Below are 22,848 nucleotides of genomic sequence, written 5' to 3' on the forward strand. Positions count from 1 at the left end.
TACTGTTTCATTTTCCTCTTTTTTATTTTTTAGCTAATTTATTGCTTAAGTTTCCTATCAGCAAAGTATAATCCCCATAAAGGTGAACTCTTTGTCTTATTTACCACTGTGTCTTTAGTACCTAGAACATTATCTGGCACATAATAATAAAGAATTGTTGTAGACTCAAAAATGAATACTCATTACCCAGAAAGCTGCAGGTGCCTTATCTTTAACACCAGTACTGCTGTATGCTTTGGGAACACTGAGGTCTGTGTCAAAGGAGACAGTGAAATATAATAGTTAGGACCGTGACTTCTTTTGAATTTGGCTCTGCAATTAATGAGAAGTGAGATGTTGGGTGGGTTATTCAGTTTTAGATTAATGTTACCTTCTCTTCCTCACTAAGTTGTTGGGAGAATTAAATAATAAAATACATGTAAAACACTTAGAACAGAGTTTGACTTTCAGCAAGTATGCCAGAAAATAGGAACCATTATATTCTTATTTTATTAGTTAGGGTCCTTTTAGTTGCAAATGAAGAAACAAATAAGCCAGCTTATGTAGCAAAGAGAAATTTATTATATAGTTATAGAGGTGTTTCACAGAACCCAAAGGCAGGAATGCCTCTAGGCCTCAGGAAAGAGCTAGAATCAAGAGTTGGAAAGCCATCAATAAATGTTCTCTCTCCATCTCTCATCGTGTCTTTTCTCCGTATCTCCCCCCCACTGTATAATCTTCTTGCTCTGCATCCACAGCAACTTTCCCTTCTCCTCGACTTCCCTCTACAGAGCCTGAACTTATGTATTATAGGCAAAGCCACTCGCAGACACTGACAGCCGTTCGTTGTTCTCTGTTGTAGATTCCAAGGGGTGATAATCTGAGTAGCCCTTGTGAGTCTGATGTCTACCCCCGTCAATCAGCCAAGCCAGGGGAGGCTGTGATGCAGTACAATTATAGCCGCAAGTGACCACTATATATGGTTTCAAGGAAGGGACCTCTTCTTTCACTCCTGAGAAAAGCAGATATCCCCAGAGGAGTCCACTGCACAGACCTTCCCAATGCTGACAATTCAGGGGGTTGGACCAGCTCCAGGACTTTAGCAGGCATGGAGAGAATGCCCTGGCCTTCTGTCCCTTGAGCAAGTCAACAGGCCTGTGCCCCTAAGACTCCCAGAATCACTTTGGCTCTCTACCAAGGACACTCACCAAACTAGAGACCTATCTTCTTCATGACTTCATCCCCTGCCAACTCCAAACATGCATAAATTTCCTTCTGACAGCTTTCAACCTTCATAAAGATCAACCTAAGCAAATAAAAGACTTGTGAGGTTGCTGGTGCCATGAGTTCCTCACACACACTCTTCTGCCACTCCAAGCCCATGCACAGCCTATATTTTCACATCTAGAAAGGTCTCCACCCCAATCACTTAAAACCAAAGACACTCATGTTTTAACTCATGCGTTTTATTGCAGAACTCTATAGGTAGGAACGAGGTGTGCTAGGCAAAGGAGACTTGTACCCTAGGAAATGGAAACACAGGTCAGTTTTATGCCCAATTGCAGCAGTGACAGCTGGTGTCAAAGACAAGCCCGGTCGGGCAGTTCTGCTCATATGTGATTCCATTTGCGCAGTTCCAGAAGGCATTTCTGTTATTTGCCACTGGGTAGAGGCCATCAGCTTTGTCGGCACAGTATCCTCTACCCTCAGAGCTGCTGCTCTCATTTCCACTCCCACTTTCGTTTCCAGGATTGCTGCTGGGCTCAGTGGTCTGAGTGGAGGTGCTACAGGCTGAAAAAGCACAAAGAGCAGACCTGGCAGAGGCTCCCAGATTCACCTAGAGGTGAAGAACTAGTAGGCCTGAGCTGAGGTCTGGAGATGGGTTGCTGTTCGCTCTGGGTCCTGACACCTGAGAAGCTCACAAGGTAACTCCATACTTAGGAATTAAGAGCAGCCCTAATTTCAAGCCAGCCTGGTTTTAAATTTTAAAAGTTCTCTCTTAAGATGCTAAAATCATTTTTAAAAATTTTTACTGAGCATCCAATATATGCAAAATGCTTTTCTAGGATTTGGGTTTAAGTGGTGAGCAGATAAGCTCTAAGAGAAAATCTGGACAAAATTTAGAGAATTAGTACTTCCCCTGAAATATGTCAGTATGGGCTTCCCTCTTAGCTCAGTTGGTAAAGAATCTACCCGCAATGCAGGAGACCTGGGTTCGATTCCTAGATTGGGATGATCCCCTGGAGAAGGAAATGGCAACTCACTTCAGTATTCTTGCCTGGAGAATTCCATGGACAGAGGAGCCTGGCAGGTTACAGTCAGTCCATGGCGTCATAAGAGTTGGATACAACGACTTAACTCTAAACCCACCCCAGTACTGCTCAGGGTTTGTTATTCAGTCTCCCCAGGCAGGCTGAAGAAGACTTTTAATAAGGGGTTCATAGAAAAGTAAATGCTAATATTAAAGGCCAGTCTAGTTTCTTGAGGCTTTTCCACACCTTTAAAACTTAGTAGACCTGGAAAACCCTCCCAGCAGACCTGGTTTCTCATTAGAGCATACAACTGCTAACGAGGAAAGAATGTTAAGTGCCTGTCTCTCAGCCAGGCAACAGCAATGAGGAAACTCCTGGGGGTAAAGGGAATGGGAAGATGTTAGGCTGTCTTGAGTTGGAAAAGGAGCATCTATACACCCTGGGCATTCCCCTACTGTCACTTACTTGCACTCTTCAGGCCAAGAGCATCCTTCAAGGTGTTGATCAGGGGGAACTTGCCCTGGTTGCAGAAAGTGCCTGTGAAATCATCCAGGTCAATGGCCCAGACCATGGCACCTCCAAAGTTGTTCTCCTTAAGCCACTGAGCCTATTTAAGGATTGAGGACACCAGGAATCATTTTATTTCTTGAGACTCTGGGCTGAGCTGACAGCACATTGGAGGGGCTGACCTTACCTTGATTCTGAAGCTGTTAACATTGTCATAGCCAACCCATTCAGTGCCCTTGTAGGCATAGGGCACATCCTGAGAGTCATCCCATACCTCAGTGGCTCCATCTTTTAGGAAGGTGCAGATCTTTAAAAAGCCAAGAGATTAAAATCCTTTAAATATGACTCCCATGAAAAATAAAACATACACCTTCCTCTTTGATTTTTTTTCCTGTCATGTCTCCAATTGTGGTCCACAGGTTTCTAATTATGGCCTTTTACCTGCAGTAAATAGGAACAAGTTGTTTTTGAAATACTCAGATGTTAGCCTTATTCTTAGTGCTTGATTTTGGGAACCCACATCAGTGTGGGAGATAGTTACTTAATTCCCTTATGTGTTAATATAAATGACCTTAAGTATGCAGTGTGCTGTTTGAATGGGCTTCCCTGGTGGCTCAGCAGTAAAGAATTCACCTGCAATGCACAAGATGTGGGTTCAACCCCGGAGTTGAGAAGATCCCCTGGACAAGGAAATGGCAACCCACTCCAGCTTTCTTGCCTGGAGAATCCCATGGACAGAGGAGCCTTGCAGGTTAGTCCATGGAGTTGCAAAAGAGTCAGACATGACTTTGTGACTAAACAACAATTGTACTTTGAAGGGATATTCCACACTATGAATCTTCATACTGGATTAGGTAAATGAATAGGTTACTTACACACCTGAAGTGTTTGGAATAATATTTGTGTTAAAGTTTGTAAATAGTAGACAGAATGAACATTCAAGCTTCTTGTAGGTTCTAGCCCTAAGCATACTGTGCAGCACAGGACATGGCATTCCTAGAATTCCAATTGTACAGCCCAGCGTACCTACCTCATAGTAGGCCCAGAACCCAGCCTCCCTGGTATAGGGCCCAGCAGAACCAGCGCCAGAAGTGGGGGCACCAATGCCATTGTTGGAAGGGTCTCTTAGGGTGAAACTGTGTCCATAGGCAGGGAATCCAACGATAAGCTTCTCAGCCGGGGCCCCATTGTTCTTCCAGTAGTTCATGGCATATTCCTGAAAAGGTAGCAGGTGAGTTAGAGACCCACCCAGCTGAAGACCCCATGCTTAGTTATGCTAGTCCACTGACCTAACAGGTAAAATTTAATGATGCTCATGACATAGATTAGTTTGTACTTTTTCAAAAATATTTTGGTGAGGTTATAGTTAATGAGATAAAATTGGTCATTTAGGAGAGTTAGCCAAATGAGACTTTTGCAGAATTTATGTTTGTTTTGTCCCTGAATCTGCATGTAATTTACAACATCTCTGGTCTGCATCTGCATCTGTGTGGAGACTCACCACATTGAGGTAAGCATTGCTGCCAGTGTCAGTTGGGTATTTGTAGAGAGGGCTGTTCTCTCCGGTGTAGCCTTCCCAGGAGCCATGGAAGTCATAGGTCATGACATGGATGAAGTCCAGGTACCTGAGGTTAGAATAAGGGTTGTAAAGCATTTCCCATGGCTATTTCCCACACTTATGTGGGCATCCCTGGTAGCTCAACAGTAAAGAATTCACCTGCCAATGCAGGAGACACAGGTTCTGAACCTGGGTAGAGAGATCCCCTAGAGATGGAAATGGCAACTCACTCCAATATTCTTGCCTGGGAATTTCCATGGACCTAGGAGCCTGGTGGACTACAGCCCATAGGGTCCCAAAAGAGCTGGACATGACTTAGTGACTAAATAACAACAGTAATTATGTCCCACATTTACGCGAGCAAAAGATACCATTTCCAAAACACGCTAAACAAAGTCCCTGGGTAGCAAGACAAAGGACAAGTCTACCTTGCAAGAGTGATGCCTGCAAGAGGTTTGAGGATAAGGTGAGTCACTCACTGGGATAGCTGGGGAATCTCATAGCCAGCCTGGATATTGGAGATGCCAGCAGCTACTGCCGCAGTGACCAGCAGCCTGGGCTTGTTGGTTTGCTCAGCTTCCTGTTCAAAAGCTTCACGTGTTTCCTATAGAATAATCAAGTATAGTAAAGCATCTATGAAACTGATTTCAACTCCTTAACTATTAATAAATTTATATTTGTATAATGCTTTACTTTTTCAAAGTGCTTTCACATATTTTATCTTACTTTTGTTTCTCAATACCCCTATAAAGTAGACAGGATTGATAGTATTAATTTTATAGCTAATATGTGTATAAGTTAGATTATTTCACCAAACTCTCCCAGCAAGTTAGTAGCCAGGTCATGACCAAAACCCAGATCCCAGATGATCAGTCAGAGCTCTACTTATATCACTGCACTATGAAGTTATAGTTGCTGTAATAATTTATATACAGGTTTTAGCAGTACAGAAATTTGCTTTCCTTTGTCCAGTAAATGAGCTACTTTATTGGACTGACATCCCAACAAGTGAAAAGTTCAATTGGTCAATGGGGAAGCTATTAACAGCCAGGTGATAGGTTCCCACTCAATGCTAGAGGTTAATCCATCTTTATTGTGTGACTCTAATCTCATCCTGAGTACTGAATTCAGTTTTCATAACTGCATTATTAGGGTGTACCAAAGTGTGCTCCAGTGAAGAATGTGTCTAAAGATTGTCATACATATACTTATTAAATGAACTAGGTTATTTAACTAGAAGATGAAAAATTATTAACAAGATAGTATAGCTGTCTTCAAATATTGGACCAGCCGATATATTACCAAAGGGAGAAGCTTTATTCTTTGTTAGTTCAGTGAACAGAGCTAGAACCAATGATTGAAAGTTATTAATTGTGACTGGAAGTATGCCTTGACTAAGAATATAGATGTTCTTTTTGATCACTAGAGCTGATCAACAAGTAAATGGATTGATTTTTCAACCAATGATTTACTTAATGTTGAAATTATTGGATACTGGCAGACAATCTGGTATAACAGATAGTATATGAAAAATGTCTATTTTGGGGGAGGGTAAATCTATGAAAGCCTTCCTCAGTGATCAATGCAAAGAAATAGAGGAAAACAATAAAATGGGAAAGACTAGAAATCTCTTCAAGAAAATTAGAGATACCAAGGGAACATTTCATGCAAAGTTGAACTCAATAAAGACAGAAATGGTATGGACCTAACAGAAGCAGAAGATATTAAGAAGAGATGGCAAGAATACACAGAACTGTACAAAAAAGATCTTCATGACCCAGATAATCACGATGTTGTGATTCACACTCACCTAGAGCCAGATATCCTGGAATGTGAAGTCAAGTGGGCCTTGGGAAACATCAGTACAAACAAAGCTAGAGGAGGTGATGGAATTACAGTTCTGCTATTTCAAATGCTAGAAGATGATGCTGTGAAAGTGCTGCACTCAATGTGTCAGCAAATTTGGAAAACTCAGCAGTGGCCACAGGACTGGAAAAGGTCAGTTTTCATTCCAACCCCAAAGAAAGGCAATGCCAAAGAATGCTCAAACCACCACACAACTGCACACATCTCACACACTAGTAAAGTAATGCTCAAAATTCTCCAAGCCATACTTCAGCAATACGTGAACCGTGAACTTCCAGATGTTCAAGGTGGTTTCAGCAAAGGAAGAGGAACCAGAGATCAAATTGCCAACATCCGCTGGATCATTGAAAAAGCAAGAGAGTTCCAGAAAAACATCTATTTCTGCTTTATTGACTATGCCAATGTGTGGATCACAATAAATGGTGGAAAATTCTGAAGGAGATGGGAATACCAGACCACCTGACCTGCCTCTTGAGAAACCTGTATGCAGGTCAGGAAGCAACAGTTACAACGACACGAAACAACAGACTGGTTCCAAATAGGAAAAGGAGTACGTCAAGGCTGTATATTGTCACCCTGCTTATTTAACTTGTATTCAGAGTACATCATGAGAAATCCTGGGCTGGATGAAGCACAAGCTGGAATCAAGATTGCCAGGAGAAATATCAATAACCTCAGATATACAGATGACACGACCCTTACGGCAGAAAGTGAAGAGGAACTAAAGATCCTCTTGATGAAAGTGAAAGAGGAGAGTGAAAAAGTTGGCTTAAAGCTCAACATTCAGAAAACTAAGATCATGTCATCTGGTCCCATTGCTTCATGGCAAATAGGTGGGGAAACAGGGGAAACAGTGTCAGACTTAATTTTTTTGCCCTCCAAAATCACTGCAGATGGTGACAGTAGCCATGAAATTGAAAGACGCTTACTCCTTGGAAGGATAGTTATGACCAACCTAGACAGCATATTAAAAAGCAGAGACATTACTTTGTCCACAAAGGTCCCTCTAGTCAAGGCTGTGGTTTTTCCAGTGGTCATGTATGGGTGTGAGAGTTGGACTATAAAGAAGGCTGAAGAATTGATGCTTTTGAACTGTGGTGTTGGAGAAGACTCTTGAGAGTCCCTTGGACTGCAAAGAGATCCAACCAGTCCATCCTAAAGGAGATCAGTCCTGAGTGTTCTTTGGAAGGATTGATGCTGAAGCTGAAATTCCAATACTTTGGCCCCATGACGCGAAGAGCTGACTCATTGGAAAAGACCCTGATGCTGGGAAAGATTGAGGGCAGGAGGAGAAGAGGACAACAGAGAATGAGATGGCTGGATGGCATCACCGACTCAATGGACATGGGTTTGGGTGGACTCCTGCAGTTGGTAATGGACAGGGAGGCCTGGTGTGCTGCAGTTCATGGGGTCGCAAAGAGTCGGACATGACTGAGTGACTGAACTGAACTGAAATCTAAAGCCATCCTTGCTTTTCTCACTCCGTTCATTTTTCCTCAGTGATCTCTTAATTATTTAACTTTGTTGATGATGTCAATACAATATATCAAATTAAGTTCTTGTCCTGAGCACCCGTTTGTCATTCATCCAATATCTATTCATCCATTGTCTATTGGGCATTCTTATGGTGCCCTACAAATTCCTCTCTCTCATCATGTTCAAAGACAAATTAATGAGTTTTTCTTCTTGTTTCAAATCTACCTTCTTCCTATATTTACCATCTTAGTTAAGAGGACCAAAGTAAAATCAATTCTTTCTTTCCCCACTTCCATTTGGTCTCCAAATCCTATTGATTCTACCCTCCTAATATCTCTTGTATACTTCCTCTTTCTGTCCTCACTGTTAGGATCTCTGTTCAGGTCCTCAGTCTTTCTGGCTTGAGTTATTGTAATAGGGTCCTAACTCTCTCCCTGTCTACCTACCTCCTTCTAATTCATCCTCCATGGTTAAAGTCAGAGTAATCCTCCTAAAACATGAGTTTTGCCGTATCTCTAGATTACTAAAAAATTCTTAAAAAAATTAGTACTCATTAGTACCCATGTAGTACCCAGACTACATGGGTAGTTATGACACCTATTAGTTATTTGATGTTAGGTTGCTTAAACTCTTCATATTTTAGCTTTCTCATTTGTAAAATAAACGTTATTATACTTATAGTATCTTTATCATATGATACTTTATCATAGTATCATCTACATATGAAGATGAAATGGGCTATAACTTTAAAAACAGCTTATAAAATTGTGCCTGGCACATAACCCATGTAATGTTTTTGTTGTTGTTATCAAAGGTTATGGAATATAGGCATGATATCCAAGAATCTTTGTGATGCAAAGATCCTATAAATCTAAACTCCAGTTTACTTTCATTCTGGAACCACCATATTCTCCTTGCAAAGAATTCTTCTTTGGATTTTCTTGGGCTCAACGCTGCCACATTCCTCCTCACCTGCACCAAGACAGTGAAGAGATGCTTGTCCTGAGAAGGGCTTCCACGAGAGCCAGGGTATTCCCAGTCAAAATCCAGCCCATCAAATCCATACTGGCGCAGGAACTGAACGACTGAAGAAATGAAAGTCTTGCGGTTCTCCGGAGTGGCAACCATGGCAGTGAAACTGAGAGAGATTCAAAGAAGGCAGAGTGAGGTCTTGGTGGCCACAACATCTTGTTGGAAAGTCAAACTCCTATATTTTTGCCTCAAAGCTTTTCACTAGGACCCAAAGCCGAGATAAAAGTATATTGCTGGTTTTCTCCTGTACTTCTTTATATAACTACTCTGCCAGCCATGGTACCTCAATGTTCTCTTTACTTTGTTATCCACCCAACTCTGATTTTTCTTCCAAGTTGGACCTGTTGCTTTGAATGCCTGTCTACTTTGGCTCAATGTGTTGTCTCTCTAAATGGTCTCTGAAGTTCACATGCCCTTAAAAGAGTTTCCTTATTTATTTTCATGACTTTCTCTTTCTTTCTTCCAGAAGGTAAATGGAGAAAAGTGCTATAGCACTCTTCTCAGTCATTGTGCTTCTCAAATACTTTAAGAAGAGATTGTTTTGAAGTCTCAGTAACTGAATCTCTCTGAATGGAGTCCTAGAATATCCATATAAATGTAACATATACAATAAATTGTGTTCTATTTAGTATTGAGATTCTGGTGTAGTAATTTATTTAAGTAGCATATTTGTTTAATGTACATCCTTAATGCCCCGTCTTAGGTTATGAAATCTGGAGAAGGAAATGGCAACCCACTCCAGTATTCTTGCCTAGAGAACTCCGTGGACAGAGGAGCCTGGTGGGCTGCTGTCCATAGGGTCACACAGAGTCGGACACAACTGAAGTGACTTAGCCTGCATGCATGCATTGGAGAAGGAAATGGCAACCCACCCCAGTATTCTTGCCTGGAGAATCCCAGGGACAAAGGAGCCTGGTGGGCTGCATCTATGGGGTCACACAAGAGTCAGACACGACTGAAGTGACTTAGCAGCAGTGGCGGATTATGAAATCTGAAGGGACATGGGTCACACTGGGCGAACCTGTTATCCATAGCAAATTAAATGAACATCAAGCTCTCTCATAGAGGACTTACGGGGCAGTTCCAAAGTTCCAGCCTCCAATGGCCAGGAGAATTTTCAGCTGGCTGTTCCTATAAAACAAAGTAGAGAAAAGAAAAACTTCAAAATCCATGAATCCCTCAATTTAAAAATAATGCTTTGTATCAGGTCTGATTATAAACTTTAATGTTGTCTTGATAAGATACTCTGTAGAACAATTTCCCATCACTACAGAACACTTTCTTATAAAAATTATTTGTGTTGTCATTATGAATGCACAGAGTTCTTTAGAGAAATCTAAATTAGAAGACTGTTTTGTTTTGTTTTCTTTTCCCTTGAGAATAAAAGAACAGTTTATCCATGAGTTAAAAGGAACATGGGCTTCCCAGGTGGCGCTAGTGGTGAAGTATCTGTCTGCCAATACAGGAGACATAAGAGAAGCAAGTTTGATCCCTGGGTAGAGAAGACCTCCTGGAGAAGGGAATGGCAACCCACTCCAGTATTCTTGCCTGGAGCAGCCCATGGACAGAGGAGCCTGGCAGGCTACAGTCCAGATGGTCGCAAAGAGCCGGACACGACTGAAGAAACTTAGCATATAGAAGAGACATATAAGCATACTATAGTTTAAAATATTATAGTAAAAGACTGAAAAAAAAAGTAGGTTGATGCTATGAAACTACAGAGCTTCCCTCGTGGCTCAGAAGGTAAAGAATCTGCCTGTAATGCAGGGGACCCGGGTTCGATCTCTGGGTTGGGGAGATCCACTAGAGAAGGAAATGGCAACACACTCCAGTAATTTTCCAAGGAGAATCCCATGGACAGGGGAGCCTGGCAGGCTACAGTCCAGGGGGGTCACAAAGAGTCAGACACGACTGAGCGACTAACACTATTAGGGCAAACACTTTGCTTGGGATGGATATTTCAGGGCAACACTTGATGGGTGAGCAGGATCTCCTGGGTCTTGTCCTGGAAGTTCTCTGCAGCTATCCCTGCATCAAGCTCTCCAAGTTCCTCTTCTCTGCTTCTCGGGCTTAATGTTGGAAGCCCATTTGCATCTGAAGTTGCTTCCAGTATGCCTAGGCTAAACCGCAGCAAGTAAGTGTCTTGTAAAATTCTCCTCCACTTCATGGTTAAGCTCTTTAAGACCTTCATTTATGAGTTTCTGTTCCATAGGACTAGGTTTTTTAAAAATAGGACTGTACTGGGAAATCTTACATTCTATCCTATCAGTTGAAATGGTAAGTGTTGCTTGGACATAATTACTTTCTCAGACTCTGTGATCATGAATATGAATCAATTGGCTTAGAATCATGAACATTGTCTGGACTAGTGGTTCTCAAGCATCAGATTAGATAAGAATAGAGTACAAGGACCAGAGTTGAAGGATAACATTAAATTTTCGGGTGTTTTGCCCCTTTCTCAAAGACTATGATTCAGTTGGATTAGGGACTGAGATTTTTATCAACTGCCTCAAATGTGATTTTGATGCAAGATCAATAATAGGTCACAGTTTAAGAAATACCACTCTGAAAGGGCTTGGGCTTCCCAGGTGGTGCTAGTGGTAAAGAATCTGCCTGCCTATTCAGGAGACATAAGAGATGTGGGTTCAGTCCCTGGATGGGAAAGATCCCCTGGAGGAGAGCATGGCAACCCACTCCAGTATTCTTGCCTGGAGAATCCCACGGACAGAGGAGCCTGGTGGGCAATAGTCCATATGGTCACAAAGAGTGGGACATGACTGAAGCGGCTTAGCATGCACAGACACATCATAACTCAAATCCAAAACTTGAGAACACCAGAAAACTCCTGACTCCAGGGAACATAAATCAACAAAAGCTCATCCAAAAGCTTCCATACCTACACTGAAACCAAGCACCACCCAAGAGCCAACAAGTTCCAGAGTAAGACATTCCAAGCTAATTCTCCAACAATGCAAGAACATAACCCTGAGCACAAAAATACAGGCGGCCAAAAGTCACACCAAACCCATAGACACCTCAAAACTCACTACTGGACACTTAATTGCACTTCAGAGAGAAGAGATCCAGCTCCACCCACCAGAACACTGACACAAGCTTCCCTAACGAGGAAACTCTGACAAGCCACCCGTCCAACCCTACCCACAGGGGGGATCCTCCACAGTAAACAAGAACCACAAACTTCCAGCATAGAGAAAGGCCACCCAAACACAGCAACCTAAACAAGATGAAAAGGTAGAAAAATATTCAGCAGGTAAAGGAACATGACAAAAGCCCACCAAACCATACAGAAGAGGAGGACATAGGGAGTCTACCTGAAAAAGAATTCAGAATAGTGATAGTAAAAATGATCCAAAATCTTGAAAACAAAATGGAGTTATACATAAATAGTCTGAAGACAAGGATTGAGAAGATGCAAGAAAAGTTTAACAAGGACCTAGAAAAAATAAAAAAAGAGTCAACCAATAATGAATAATGCAATAACTGAGATCAAAAGCACTCTGGAGGCAACTAACAGTAGAATAACTGAGGCAGAAGATAGGATAAATGAAGTGGAAGATAGAATTGTGGAAATAAATGAAGCAGAGAGGAAAAAAGAATTAAAAGAAATGAGGAAAACATCAGAGATCTCTGGGACAATGTTAAAAGCCCCAACATTCAGCTCATAGGAGTCCCATAAGAAGAAGGCAAAAAGAAAGGCCTTGAGAAAATACTTGAGGAGATAATAGTTGAAAACTTCCCTAAGGTGGGGAAGGAAATAGCCACCCAAGTCTAAGAAGACCAGAGTGTCCCAAAGAGGATAAACCCAAATTGAAACACCCCAAGACCCATATTAACCAAATTAACAAAGGTCAAACACAAATGACAAATATCAAAAGCAGCAAGGGAAAAACAACAAATAACTCACAAAGGGATCCCCATAAGGATAACAGCTGATCTTGCAATAGAAACTCTTCAAGCCAGAAGGGAATGGCAAGACATACTTAAAGTGATGAAAGAGAAAAACCTACAACCCAGATTATTGTATACAGCAAAGATCTCATTCAAATATGAAGGAGAAATCAAAAGCTTTACAGACAGGCGAAAGCTGAGACAATTCAGCACCACCAAACCAGCTCTCCAACAAATGCTAAGGATCTCTTCTAGACAGGAAACACAGAAAAGGTTTATGAACTCGAACCCGAATCAGCAAAGTAAATGGCAATGGGATCATACTTATCCATAATTACCTTAAATGTAAATGGGTTGAATGCCCCAACCAAAGGACAAAGACTGGCTGAATGGATACAAAAGCAAGACCCCTAAATATGCTGTCTACAAGAGACCCACCTCAAATCTAGGGATACATATAGACTGAAAGTGAAGGGCTGGAAAAAGATATTTCATGCAAATGGAGACCAAAAGAAAGCAGGGGTTGCAATACTCATATCAGATAAAATAGATTTTGAAAGAAAAGGCCATGGAAAGAGACAAAGAAGGACACTACATAATGATCAAAGGATCAAGCCAAGAAGAAGATATAACAATTATAAATATATATGCACCCAACATAGGAGCACCACAATATGTAAGGCAAATGTTAATAAGTATGAAAGGGGAAATTAACAGTAACATAATAATAGTGGGAGACTTTAATACCTCAGTCACACCTATGGATAAATCAACTACACAGAAAATTATCAAGGAAACACAAACTCTAAATGATACAATGGACCAGTTAGACCTAATTGATATCTATAGGACATTTCAACTTGAAACAATGAATTTCACCTTTTTCTCAAGTGCACATGGAACCTTCTCCAGGATGGATCACATCCTGGGCTATAAATCTAGCCTTGGTAAATTCAAAAAAATTGAAATCATCTCAAGTATCTTTTCTGATCACAATGCAGTAAGATTAAGTGTCAACTACAGGAAAAAAACTATTAAAAATACAAACACATGGAGGCTAAACAACACTCTTCTGAATAATCAACAAATCATGGAAGAAATAAAAAAAGAAATCAAAACATGCATAGAAACAATGAAAATGAAAACACACCAACCCAAAACCTATGGGATTCAGTAAAAGCAGTGCTAAGGGGAACGTTCATAGCAATACAAAACTACCTAAAAAACAGAGGAGAAATCAAATAAATAAGCTAACTCTCTACCTAAAGCAACCAGAAAAAGAAGAAATGAAGAACCCCAGGGTTAGTAGAAGGAAAGAAATCATAAAAATTAGGGCAGAAATAAGTGCAAAAGAAACAAAGGAGACCATAGCCAAAATCAGCAAAGCTAAGAGCTGGTTCTTTGAGAAGATAAATAAAATTTACAAACCATTAGCCAGACTCATCAAGAAACAAAAGGAGAAGAATCAAATGAACAAAATTAGAAATGAAAATGGAGAAATCACAACAGACAACACAGAAATACAAAGGACTGTAAGAGACTACTATCAGCAACTATATGCCAATAAAATGGACAACTTGGAAGAAATGGATAAATTCGTAGAAAAGTATAACTTTCCAAAACTGAACCAGGAAAAAATAGAAAATCTTAACAGACTCATCACAAGCACAGAAATTGAAACCATAATCAGAAATCTTCCAGCAAACAAAAACCCAGAACCAGACGGCTTCACAGCTGAATTCTACCAAAAATTTAGAGAAGAGTTAACATCTATCCTACTCAAACTCTTCCAGAAAATTTCAGAGGAAGGTAAATTTCCAAATTTTTTCTATGAGGCCACCATCACCCTAATACCAAAATCAGACAAAGATGCCACAAAGAAAGAAAACTACAGGCCAATATCACTGATGAATATAGATGCAAAAATTCTTAACAAAATTATAGCAAACAGAATCCAACAACATATTAAAAAGATTATCCATCATGACCAAGTGGGCTTAATCCCAGGGATGCATGGATTCTTCAATATCTGCAAATCAATCAATGTGATACACCACATTAATAAGTTGAAAGATAAAAACCATATGATTATCTCAATAGATGCAGAGAAAGCCTTTGACAAAATTCAACATCCATTTATGATAAAAAAAAAAAAATCTCCAGATAGCAGGCACAGAAGGAACATATCTCAATATAATAAAAGTAATATATGATAAACCTACAGCAAACATTATCCTCAATGGTGAAAAATTGAATGCATTTCCCCTAAAGTCAGGAACAAGACAAGGGTGCCCACTCTCACCACTACTATTCAACATAGTTTTGGAAGTTTTAACCACAGCAATCAGAGAAGAAAAAAAATAAAAGGAATCCAGACTGGAAAAGAAGAAGTAAAACTCTTACTGTTAGTAGATGACATGATCCTCTACATAGAAAACCCTAAAGACTCCACCAGAAAATTACTAGAGCTAATCAATGAATATAGTAAAGTTGTAGGATATAAAATTAACACACAGAAATCCCTTGCATTCCTATATACTAACAATGAGAAAATAGAAAGAGAAATTAAAGAAACAATTCCATTCACCTTTGCAATGAAAAGAATAAAATTCTTAAGAATAAATCTACCTAAAGAAACAAAAAGCCCATATATAGAAAATTATAAAACACTGATGAAAGAAGTGAAAGAGGACACAAATAGATGGAGAAATATATCATGTTCATGGATCAGAAAAATCAGTATAGTGAAAATGAGTATATTACCCAAAGCAATCTATAGATTCAATGCAATCCCTATCAAGCTACCAACGGTATTTTCACAGAACTAGAACAAATAACTTCACAATTTGTATGGAAATACAAAAAACCTCAAATAGCCAAAGCAATCCTGAGAAAGAAGAATGGAACTGGAGGAATCAACTTGCCTGACTTCAGGCTTTACTACAAAGCCACAGTCACCAAGACAGTATGGTACTGGCACAAAGACAGAAATATAGATCAATGGAACAAAATAGAAAGCCCAGAGATAAATCCACATACCTATGGACACCTTATCTTCGACAAAGGAGGCAAGGATATACAATGGAAAAAAGAAAACCTCTTTAACAAGTGGTGCTGGGAAAACTGGTCAACCACTTGTAAAAGAATGAAACTAGAACACGTTCTAACACCATACACAAAAATAAACTTAAAATGGATTAAAGATCGAAATGTAAGGCCAGAACCTATAAAACTCCTAGAGGAGAACATAGGCAAAACACTATCCGACATAAATCACAGCAGGATTCTCTATGATCCACCTCCCAGAATATTAGAAATAAAAGCAAAAATAAACAAATGGGACCTAATTAAACTTAAAACCTTTCGCACAACAAAGAAAACTATAAGAAAGGTGAAAAGACAGCCTTCAGAATGGGAGAAAATAATAGCAAAACAAGAAACAAACAAAGGATTAATCTCAAAAATATACAAGCAGCTCAATTCCAGAAAAATAAATGACCCAATCAAAAAATGGGCTAAAGAACTAAACAGATATTTCTCCAAAGAAGACATACAGATGGCTAACAAACACATGAAAAAACGCTCAACATCACTCATTGTCAGAGAAATGCAAATCAAAACCACAATGAGGTACCATTACACGCCAGTCAGGATGGCTGCTATCAAAAAGTCTACAAGCAATAAATGCTGGAGAGGGTGCGGAGAGAAAGGAACCCTCTTACACTGTTGGTGGGAATGCAAACTAGTACAGCCACTATGGAGAACAGTGTGGAGATTCCTTAAAAAACTGGAAATAGAACTGCCATATGACCCAGCAATCCCACTGCTGGGCATATACACGGAGGAAAACAGAATTGAAAGAGACACGTGTACCCCAATATTCATCACAGCACAGTTTACAATAGCCAGGACATGGAAGCAACCTAGATGTTCATCGGCAGACTAATGAATAAGAAAGCTGTGGTACATAAACACAATGGAATATTACTCAGCTATTAAAAAATGCATTTGAATCAGTTTTAATGATGTGGATGAAACTGGAGCCTATTATACAGAGTGAAGTAAGTCAGAAAGAAAAACACCAATACAGTATGTTAATACATATATATGGAATTTAGAAAGGTGGTAACAATGACCCTATATGTGAGATAGCAAAAGAGACACAGATATAAAGAACAGACTTTTGGACTCTGTGGGAGAAGGCGAGGGTGTGATGATCTGAGAGAACAGCACTGAAACATGTATATTATCATATGCGAAACAGATTGCCAGTCCAGGTTCGAGGCATGAGACAGGGTGCTCAGGGCTGGTGCACTGGGATAACCCAGAGGGATGGGATGGGGAGGGAGGTGGGAGGGAGGGTCAGGATGGAGAACACATGTACACCCATGGCTGTTTCATGTGAATATCAGGCAAAAACCACCACAATATTTTAAAGTAATTAGCCTCCAATTGAAAAACAAAAACAAAAAAACTTGCCTTGAAAGGAGCAATTAAAAAATATATTGATAGAGAAAGGAAGGGAGAAACAGAACTAATTTTTTAGTACTACCTAAAGCAGGCAATGTTTTATGTTATTATAGTCTCAATACTTGAAGTTCAGTTCCTGGATAAGAAGCATCAACATCACTGGGAAGCTTGTTATAAATACAGTGTCCACCTGAGACTCACTGAACCTGAACTGCATTTTAAGAATGACTTGTTTGCACATTAATTAATGTCTGGGAAGTATTAGCCTGGAAGATACTAACTCAGATATCTCCCCTTTCTCTTACTTTTTTTTCAGGTCATTGAAAGAACTGTAGAGAGCCACGTCATTCCATTCAATGGTGGTGATCTCATTGTTACTCATCCCAGCGAAGGCGTAGATCAGGTGAGTGCAGAGGCAGGGGTCGATGTTGTCAGGCTTGAAGCTTCCCAGGCCTGGGCGGTACTGGGCCCAGTTAGAGAAGTAGCATACCAGCTGGTAGGCAGAACCTGAGGATAGTGAGAAGTAAGAACAGTGGCCTGAGTTAGGTACCACTGAAATGTGCTGTAAGTGTTACCTTTGCCTCTGTTTGCCTCCCTTTGCCTCAGATGCTTGTTCTCTGTGCAGGGTTGGTTAGTAGGAACATTTTCACTAATGAGTTCAAAGCTTCTAATGTGGGAACCAGTCACTGACTTGAGGCTGGTTATTTTGAACTTTAACAGATTCACTTTGTGATCTTGGCTAAGCTGGAGAACCACTTAAGAAAAGATGCCTGGTAGTCCTCCTATGAAGCCCAGTGAATACTAATGTATAACTCAGGTGGTCATGCTGAATAGGATAGCAGTAGCAGCCAGTGCATCAAACCCATCTGTTTGTGAAGAAGACAGTAGCTTTCTTTCCCTAGTACAGCTTATCTCTTAGTATATTTTTTTAAAGTAATATTGGGATATGAAAAAATAACATTTAATACATTAAGCAGACAAAAATTGCATTTTGTATAATTTACAGGGATTGGAGGTCTATGGTAGGGAAACATGTCAAGAATAAAATACGGAGTCCATGACTTACCTAGCTGAGAATTCAGCAGAAAGGCCAGACCTAGAGAGAAAGAAACAACATGAATTCTGAACCAGTTATCTATATCTTGTCAAATATAATTCTGAGGCCTTGGGTACGATGCTACGGGTCACAGATGTTTACAACCCAAGTGGCACTCAGGGGTTATGCCAAATAGTAGGCTTTTTAAGGAAGACAAAGAGATTCCCTGGTGACTCAATGGTAAAGAATTTGCCTGCCAATGCAGGTGACACGGGTTTGATCCCTGGGTTGGAAAGATCCCCTAGAGGAAAGCATGGCAACCCTCTCCAGTATTCTTGCCTGAGAAATCCCAAGGACTGAGGAGTGTGGTGGGCTACAGTCCTGGAGTTGCAAAAGAGTAGGATACAACTTAGCAACTAAACGACAACAAACAATAAAGCTGCACTTCCTTTCTCTTAGTAAAAAATGAGCATGCCTCCCTATTCTTCCACTTCCATGTCAGTAACAAACATTATTGAATGCAGAGTTGGAAGTCTACTATCTATGGAAGATCTACTTACTGAAACTATCCAAAATTTACTCAGTGGCTACACACCCATCCATGTTTCACTGTCCTTAACTTGGATGAATACAACCTTCACACACAAAGCATCCTCTAAATCAGTGAACTCAGTATCTTCGGGAGCCTTGGGATTTATTTAAACCAAGTTTAAGAACACTTATAGCAGAAGAGAAGAACTAGGAACTGTGAGGCAAGATTCCAGATGGCATTCCCTGGCTTCTACCAGAGCACTTTTGAGCTGATTGTTTTATAAATTGAGTTGGAGATCTCTGGAAAAGCTGAAGCTATAAAAAGTTGGTAAATCTCAGCTCTAGAGCAACTAATAAGCTGTGGATACTACTTGGCTCTAAACAAGGTACAGAAACTACCCATTTAAATGATTGAATTTATGATATTTTTATATCAGCAGCATAGTAGAACAGAAAGGGATAAAAGAGGAATAATCCTGAAAACAGTAGGAAAAAAGACAACTTGCATAACTGTATCTCAGTTCCTACTGATTTCCACCTCTGAAAAAGATAGACCCAAAACACAAGCATGTAAATAAAAATAATACAAATTAAAATGAGTTGGTGTAGGAAGATGAATAGTGAAAAGGAAACAACCCAACAAGAGATGGGAGAGTAAGGCAAGCATTGGGAGAAAACTAGCCTTTCTTTCAGGACTGTGCTCATGGCATCAGTGAAGATAGAAATGCTGTCATAGTCAATTGAGAAGAGAATTAGAAGCAGGCATATTTGTGCATGTCAGGATGCTCTTGGAAACTTGAAATGATGAAAGAAGATTAAAAAAGCATAGAGCTATGTGTGAAGACTACTTCATGCCTTTCAGATTCAGAGAGGAAAAGAAATCAGGTAAGAATAAGGCTCCATCTCCAATTACAGACTCACCTGTGAGGAGAATAAGTTTTGCCATGGTTACTGTCATATTGGTCTTGCAGAGCCTGGATTTGCCTTTTATACCATCTGACTACCAGGTCATCACAAAGGATATCTTCCAAGGGGAGAGCATCTAATCCAGATGTGTATATAGCTAATCAGTAAGTCAACAAATCTCCTCCCCTGCAAACAACCACTCATGGACCTCCAACCTGCACTCCCCCACCACCTCCTCTGCTTAATAAGGACAAAACATCATGTCTCCTAACAGGGTGGTAGAGACCATCACCACGAAAAGTACAAGCCTGATAGGTTTTTTGGCAGTTCTTGGGGCTGATAAGCATCCATTTAAACATTATGATTAGGTATTTATGCTGTGGGTATTTCGTGTCTGGCATCAAAGCATGTATTTATTGGAAAGTAAACACTAAAAATCCTTGGAAGGTATTAGCTGTTCTTAAATATTTTTTCTTTGTAGAATTAGTCTTACGTAACTTATACAATCAGAATCTAAGGAAATTTCATCTTATTAGGTGCTACTTTATGAACATTCTACCCACACCTGTTCTTTTTTTTTTTTTTTCTCATTTATTTTTTTTAGTTGGAGGCTAATTACTTTACAATATTGAAGTGGGTTTTGTCATACATTGACATGAATCAGCCATGGTTTTACATGTATTCCCCATCCCAATCCCTCTTCCCACCTCCCTCTCTTCCCGCTCCCTCTGGGTCTTCCCAGTGCACCAGGCCCAAGCACTTGTCTCATGCATCCAACCTGGGCTGGTGATCTGTTTCACCCTAGATAATATACATGTTTCAATGCTGTTCTCTCGAAACATCCCACACTCGCCTTCTCTCACAGAGTCCAAAAGTCTGTTCTGTACATCAGTGTCTCTTTTTCTGTTTTGCATATAGGGTTATCATTACCACCTTTCTAAATCCCATATATATATGTTAGTATACTGTAATGGTCTTTATCTTTCTGGCTTACTTCATTCTGTATAATGGGCTCCAGTTTCATCCATCTCATTAGAACTGCTTCAAATGAATTCTTTTTAATGACTGAGTAATATTCCATGTACACCTGTTCTTTGAAATGATCTTAGTCATGTGTACTCAGCCACTCAGTCATGTTCGACACTTTGTGACCCCATGGGCTGTAGTCCACCAGAATTTTTGTCCATGGGATTTTCCAGGCAAGAATACTGGAGTGGGTTTCCAGAAGGAAGTAGGTCCTTCTCCAGGGGATCTTCCCTACCCAGGTTTGGAACCCCTGTCTCCTGTATTGGCAGGCAGATTCTTTACCTCTGAGCCACCCAATGTGAGCAACCTTAGTCATGATTATATAGTAATTTTATCTAAGAACATATGGTTCCCAAAATGTACCCTCTGGAGGTCAGTGAAAACTCCCTAATCCACAGGTCCAAATTACATCTAGAAAATGTTCAAAAATATTTTGTGGAGAGATGATAGTGATGATATTGAAGAGTTTCTTTTAATAGAAATATTTGCATCGTGACCTTTTATAGAATTTTTAGTTTAAAATTAATTCCAATCCACCCTCCTAAACATTACACACTACTATTATCCTATAAAAAAATTTCTGCTTCAGCCAAAATGATCTATTCTTTGTCCCCAACATGTTTTGCATGCCTTTGCTCACACTGTCTCTCCATACTTTACATGTAATGTCTTCACCTACTCTTCACCACCTAACTCAGTATTACAGTTCTTCAAAGCCCAGGTTGGATCCTCTCTTTGAAGCTCAAAGATCTCTCCTTCCTCTGAAATACTTATGTCCTCTAGTGCACACTGCCTTGGTTGCTTCCATGATGCTGTCTTATGACAGTACTTGGAAAGCAGTTGGTGGACATATGAGTGCCCATCGTGGGATGCCAGTAACTTAGCAGATTTACTGTAGATATAGACTGATTTTTATTTTTATCACATTTAGAAACTAAATAATTGTACTCATTCACCCAGTGATGATTAGGTCCTGGGTGTTTTGTTCCCACTCATAGGACCAAAGAAAGTTTGGTAGAAGTGCTGTCAGGGATTTCAGTTATAAAAATAATGTCAACAAATACTACAAGCACCTATATATGCCAGAGATCATGCTTGATGTTTGTATTATTAAGAATTTATTTTTTGCAAGTGAATAAAACCAACTTTGGGTTTCCCAGGTGGCTCAGTGGTAAAGAATCCACCTACCAATGCAGGAGATATAAGAGACGTGGGTTTGATCCTGAAAGGTTGTTGCTGAATGATAAGATGCTGGGTTTCTTGGCCTCTGGAGGAGACTAATTCAATCCGGGGCCAGAGACAAGGCTGGATCACTCAGAGCTTTTGTGTATTAAAGTTTTATTAAAGTATAAAGGAGATAGAGAAAGCTTCTGACATAGACATCAGAAGGGGGCAGAAAGAGAACCTCCCAGCTAGTCTTCAACTGGATGTTATATAGCCACTAGCCATCTGTTAATGAAAAGAAAGGAATGTCTTAAAACTCAGAATGGCACCAGATGATTCATCCCAGGCCATAAAATGATTGACTTGAATCTTGTAGAAGGGCAGATTACCATACAGTTTCATTTACATAGATTAGGGGAACAATATCTGAGTATAACATACTGGTTTGTCAAGTAGATTCTGAGCCATTTGGCAGAACCAACTTGAAGACAGCGTCTGGGGTAAATTCATAGTACATTAACATAGCTTAAGAGAAACATTTTCATAAGAAAAATGTATTGGTTAACTCAAGGTTTGAGAATAGGTGAAACCAGGTGTCATTATGGCAACACAGTATTTTAAGAGAAACCTCCTTTTAAATTTGTAGAGAGAAGGAAAAAAATATTGCTAGTTTGTTTCCTCCTGCCACTTAAGAGAGATAAAAATGTCTGACACTTGCAGCTTATTTCCTCCCTTTGGGGACTCCTGGCCTTCCTGCCTGTTACCCTCTCAATCCCTGGGTCAGGAAGATCCCTTAGAGAAGGAAATGGCAACCCATTCCAGTGTTCTTGCCTGGGAAATTCCATGGACAAAGAAACTGGAGGGCTACAGTCCATGGAGTCACAAAGAGTCAGACTAGACTTAGTGACTAAAATAAACAAACAAACAGCAACCAAAAACCCAACTCTAACAAGCACAAAACATTATATTGAAGAATATGAGGAAGCTCACAGAATCAAAGATAAGAACATGGGATGTGCCACTGATAACAGCAAAAATCACATTTCTTAGGTTAGCAAAGTAGGAGGTGGGCCTAGGACCAATAAGCTCCAATTTTATTTTTTACTCATGTGTCAGTCCACGTAAGAATCTGAGTC

At 40.0% G+C, this 22,848-nt stretch overlaps 1 protein-coding gene across 1 annotated transcript; it reads right to left on the reverse strand.

The window, feature by feature from the left end:
* Positions 1 to 1,528: 1,528 nt before the first annotated feature.
* On the reverse strand, positions 1,529 to 19,562 carry LOC136162896 (acidic mammalian chitinase). The gene is made up of 11 exons (XM_065927325.1): positions 19,538 to 19,562; positions 18,116 to 18,145; positions 17,355 to 17,556; positions 9,745 to 9,801; positions 8,611 to 8,776; positions 4,776 to 4,900; positions 4,240 to 4,363; positions 3,769 to 3,954; positions 2,926 to 3,045; positions 2,697 to 2,838; positions 1,529 to 1,770 (listed from the first exon to the last, which is right to left on the reverse strand). The coding sequence occupies exons 1-11, from the start codon at positions 19,560 to 19,562 to the stop codon at positions 1,529 to 1,531; spliced, it is 1,419 nt and encodes a 472-aa protein (XP_065783397.1).
* Between the last annotated feature and the right edge of the window lie 3,286 nt (positions 19,563 to 22,848).

This window comes from Muntiacus reevesi, chromosome 1 (genome assembly GCF_963930625.1).
Source record: "Muntiacus reevesi chromosome 1, mMunRee1.1, whole genome shotgun sequence".
In the NCBI taxonomy this organism is placed as follows: domain Eukaryota; kingdom Metazoa; phylum Chordata; class Mammalia; order Artiodactyla; family Cervidae; genus Muntiacus; species Muntiacus reevesi.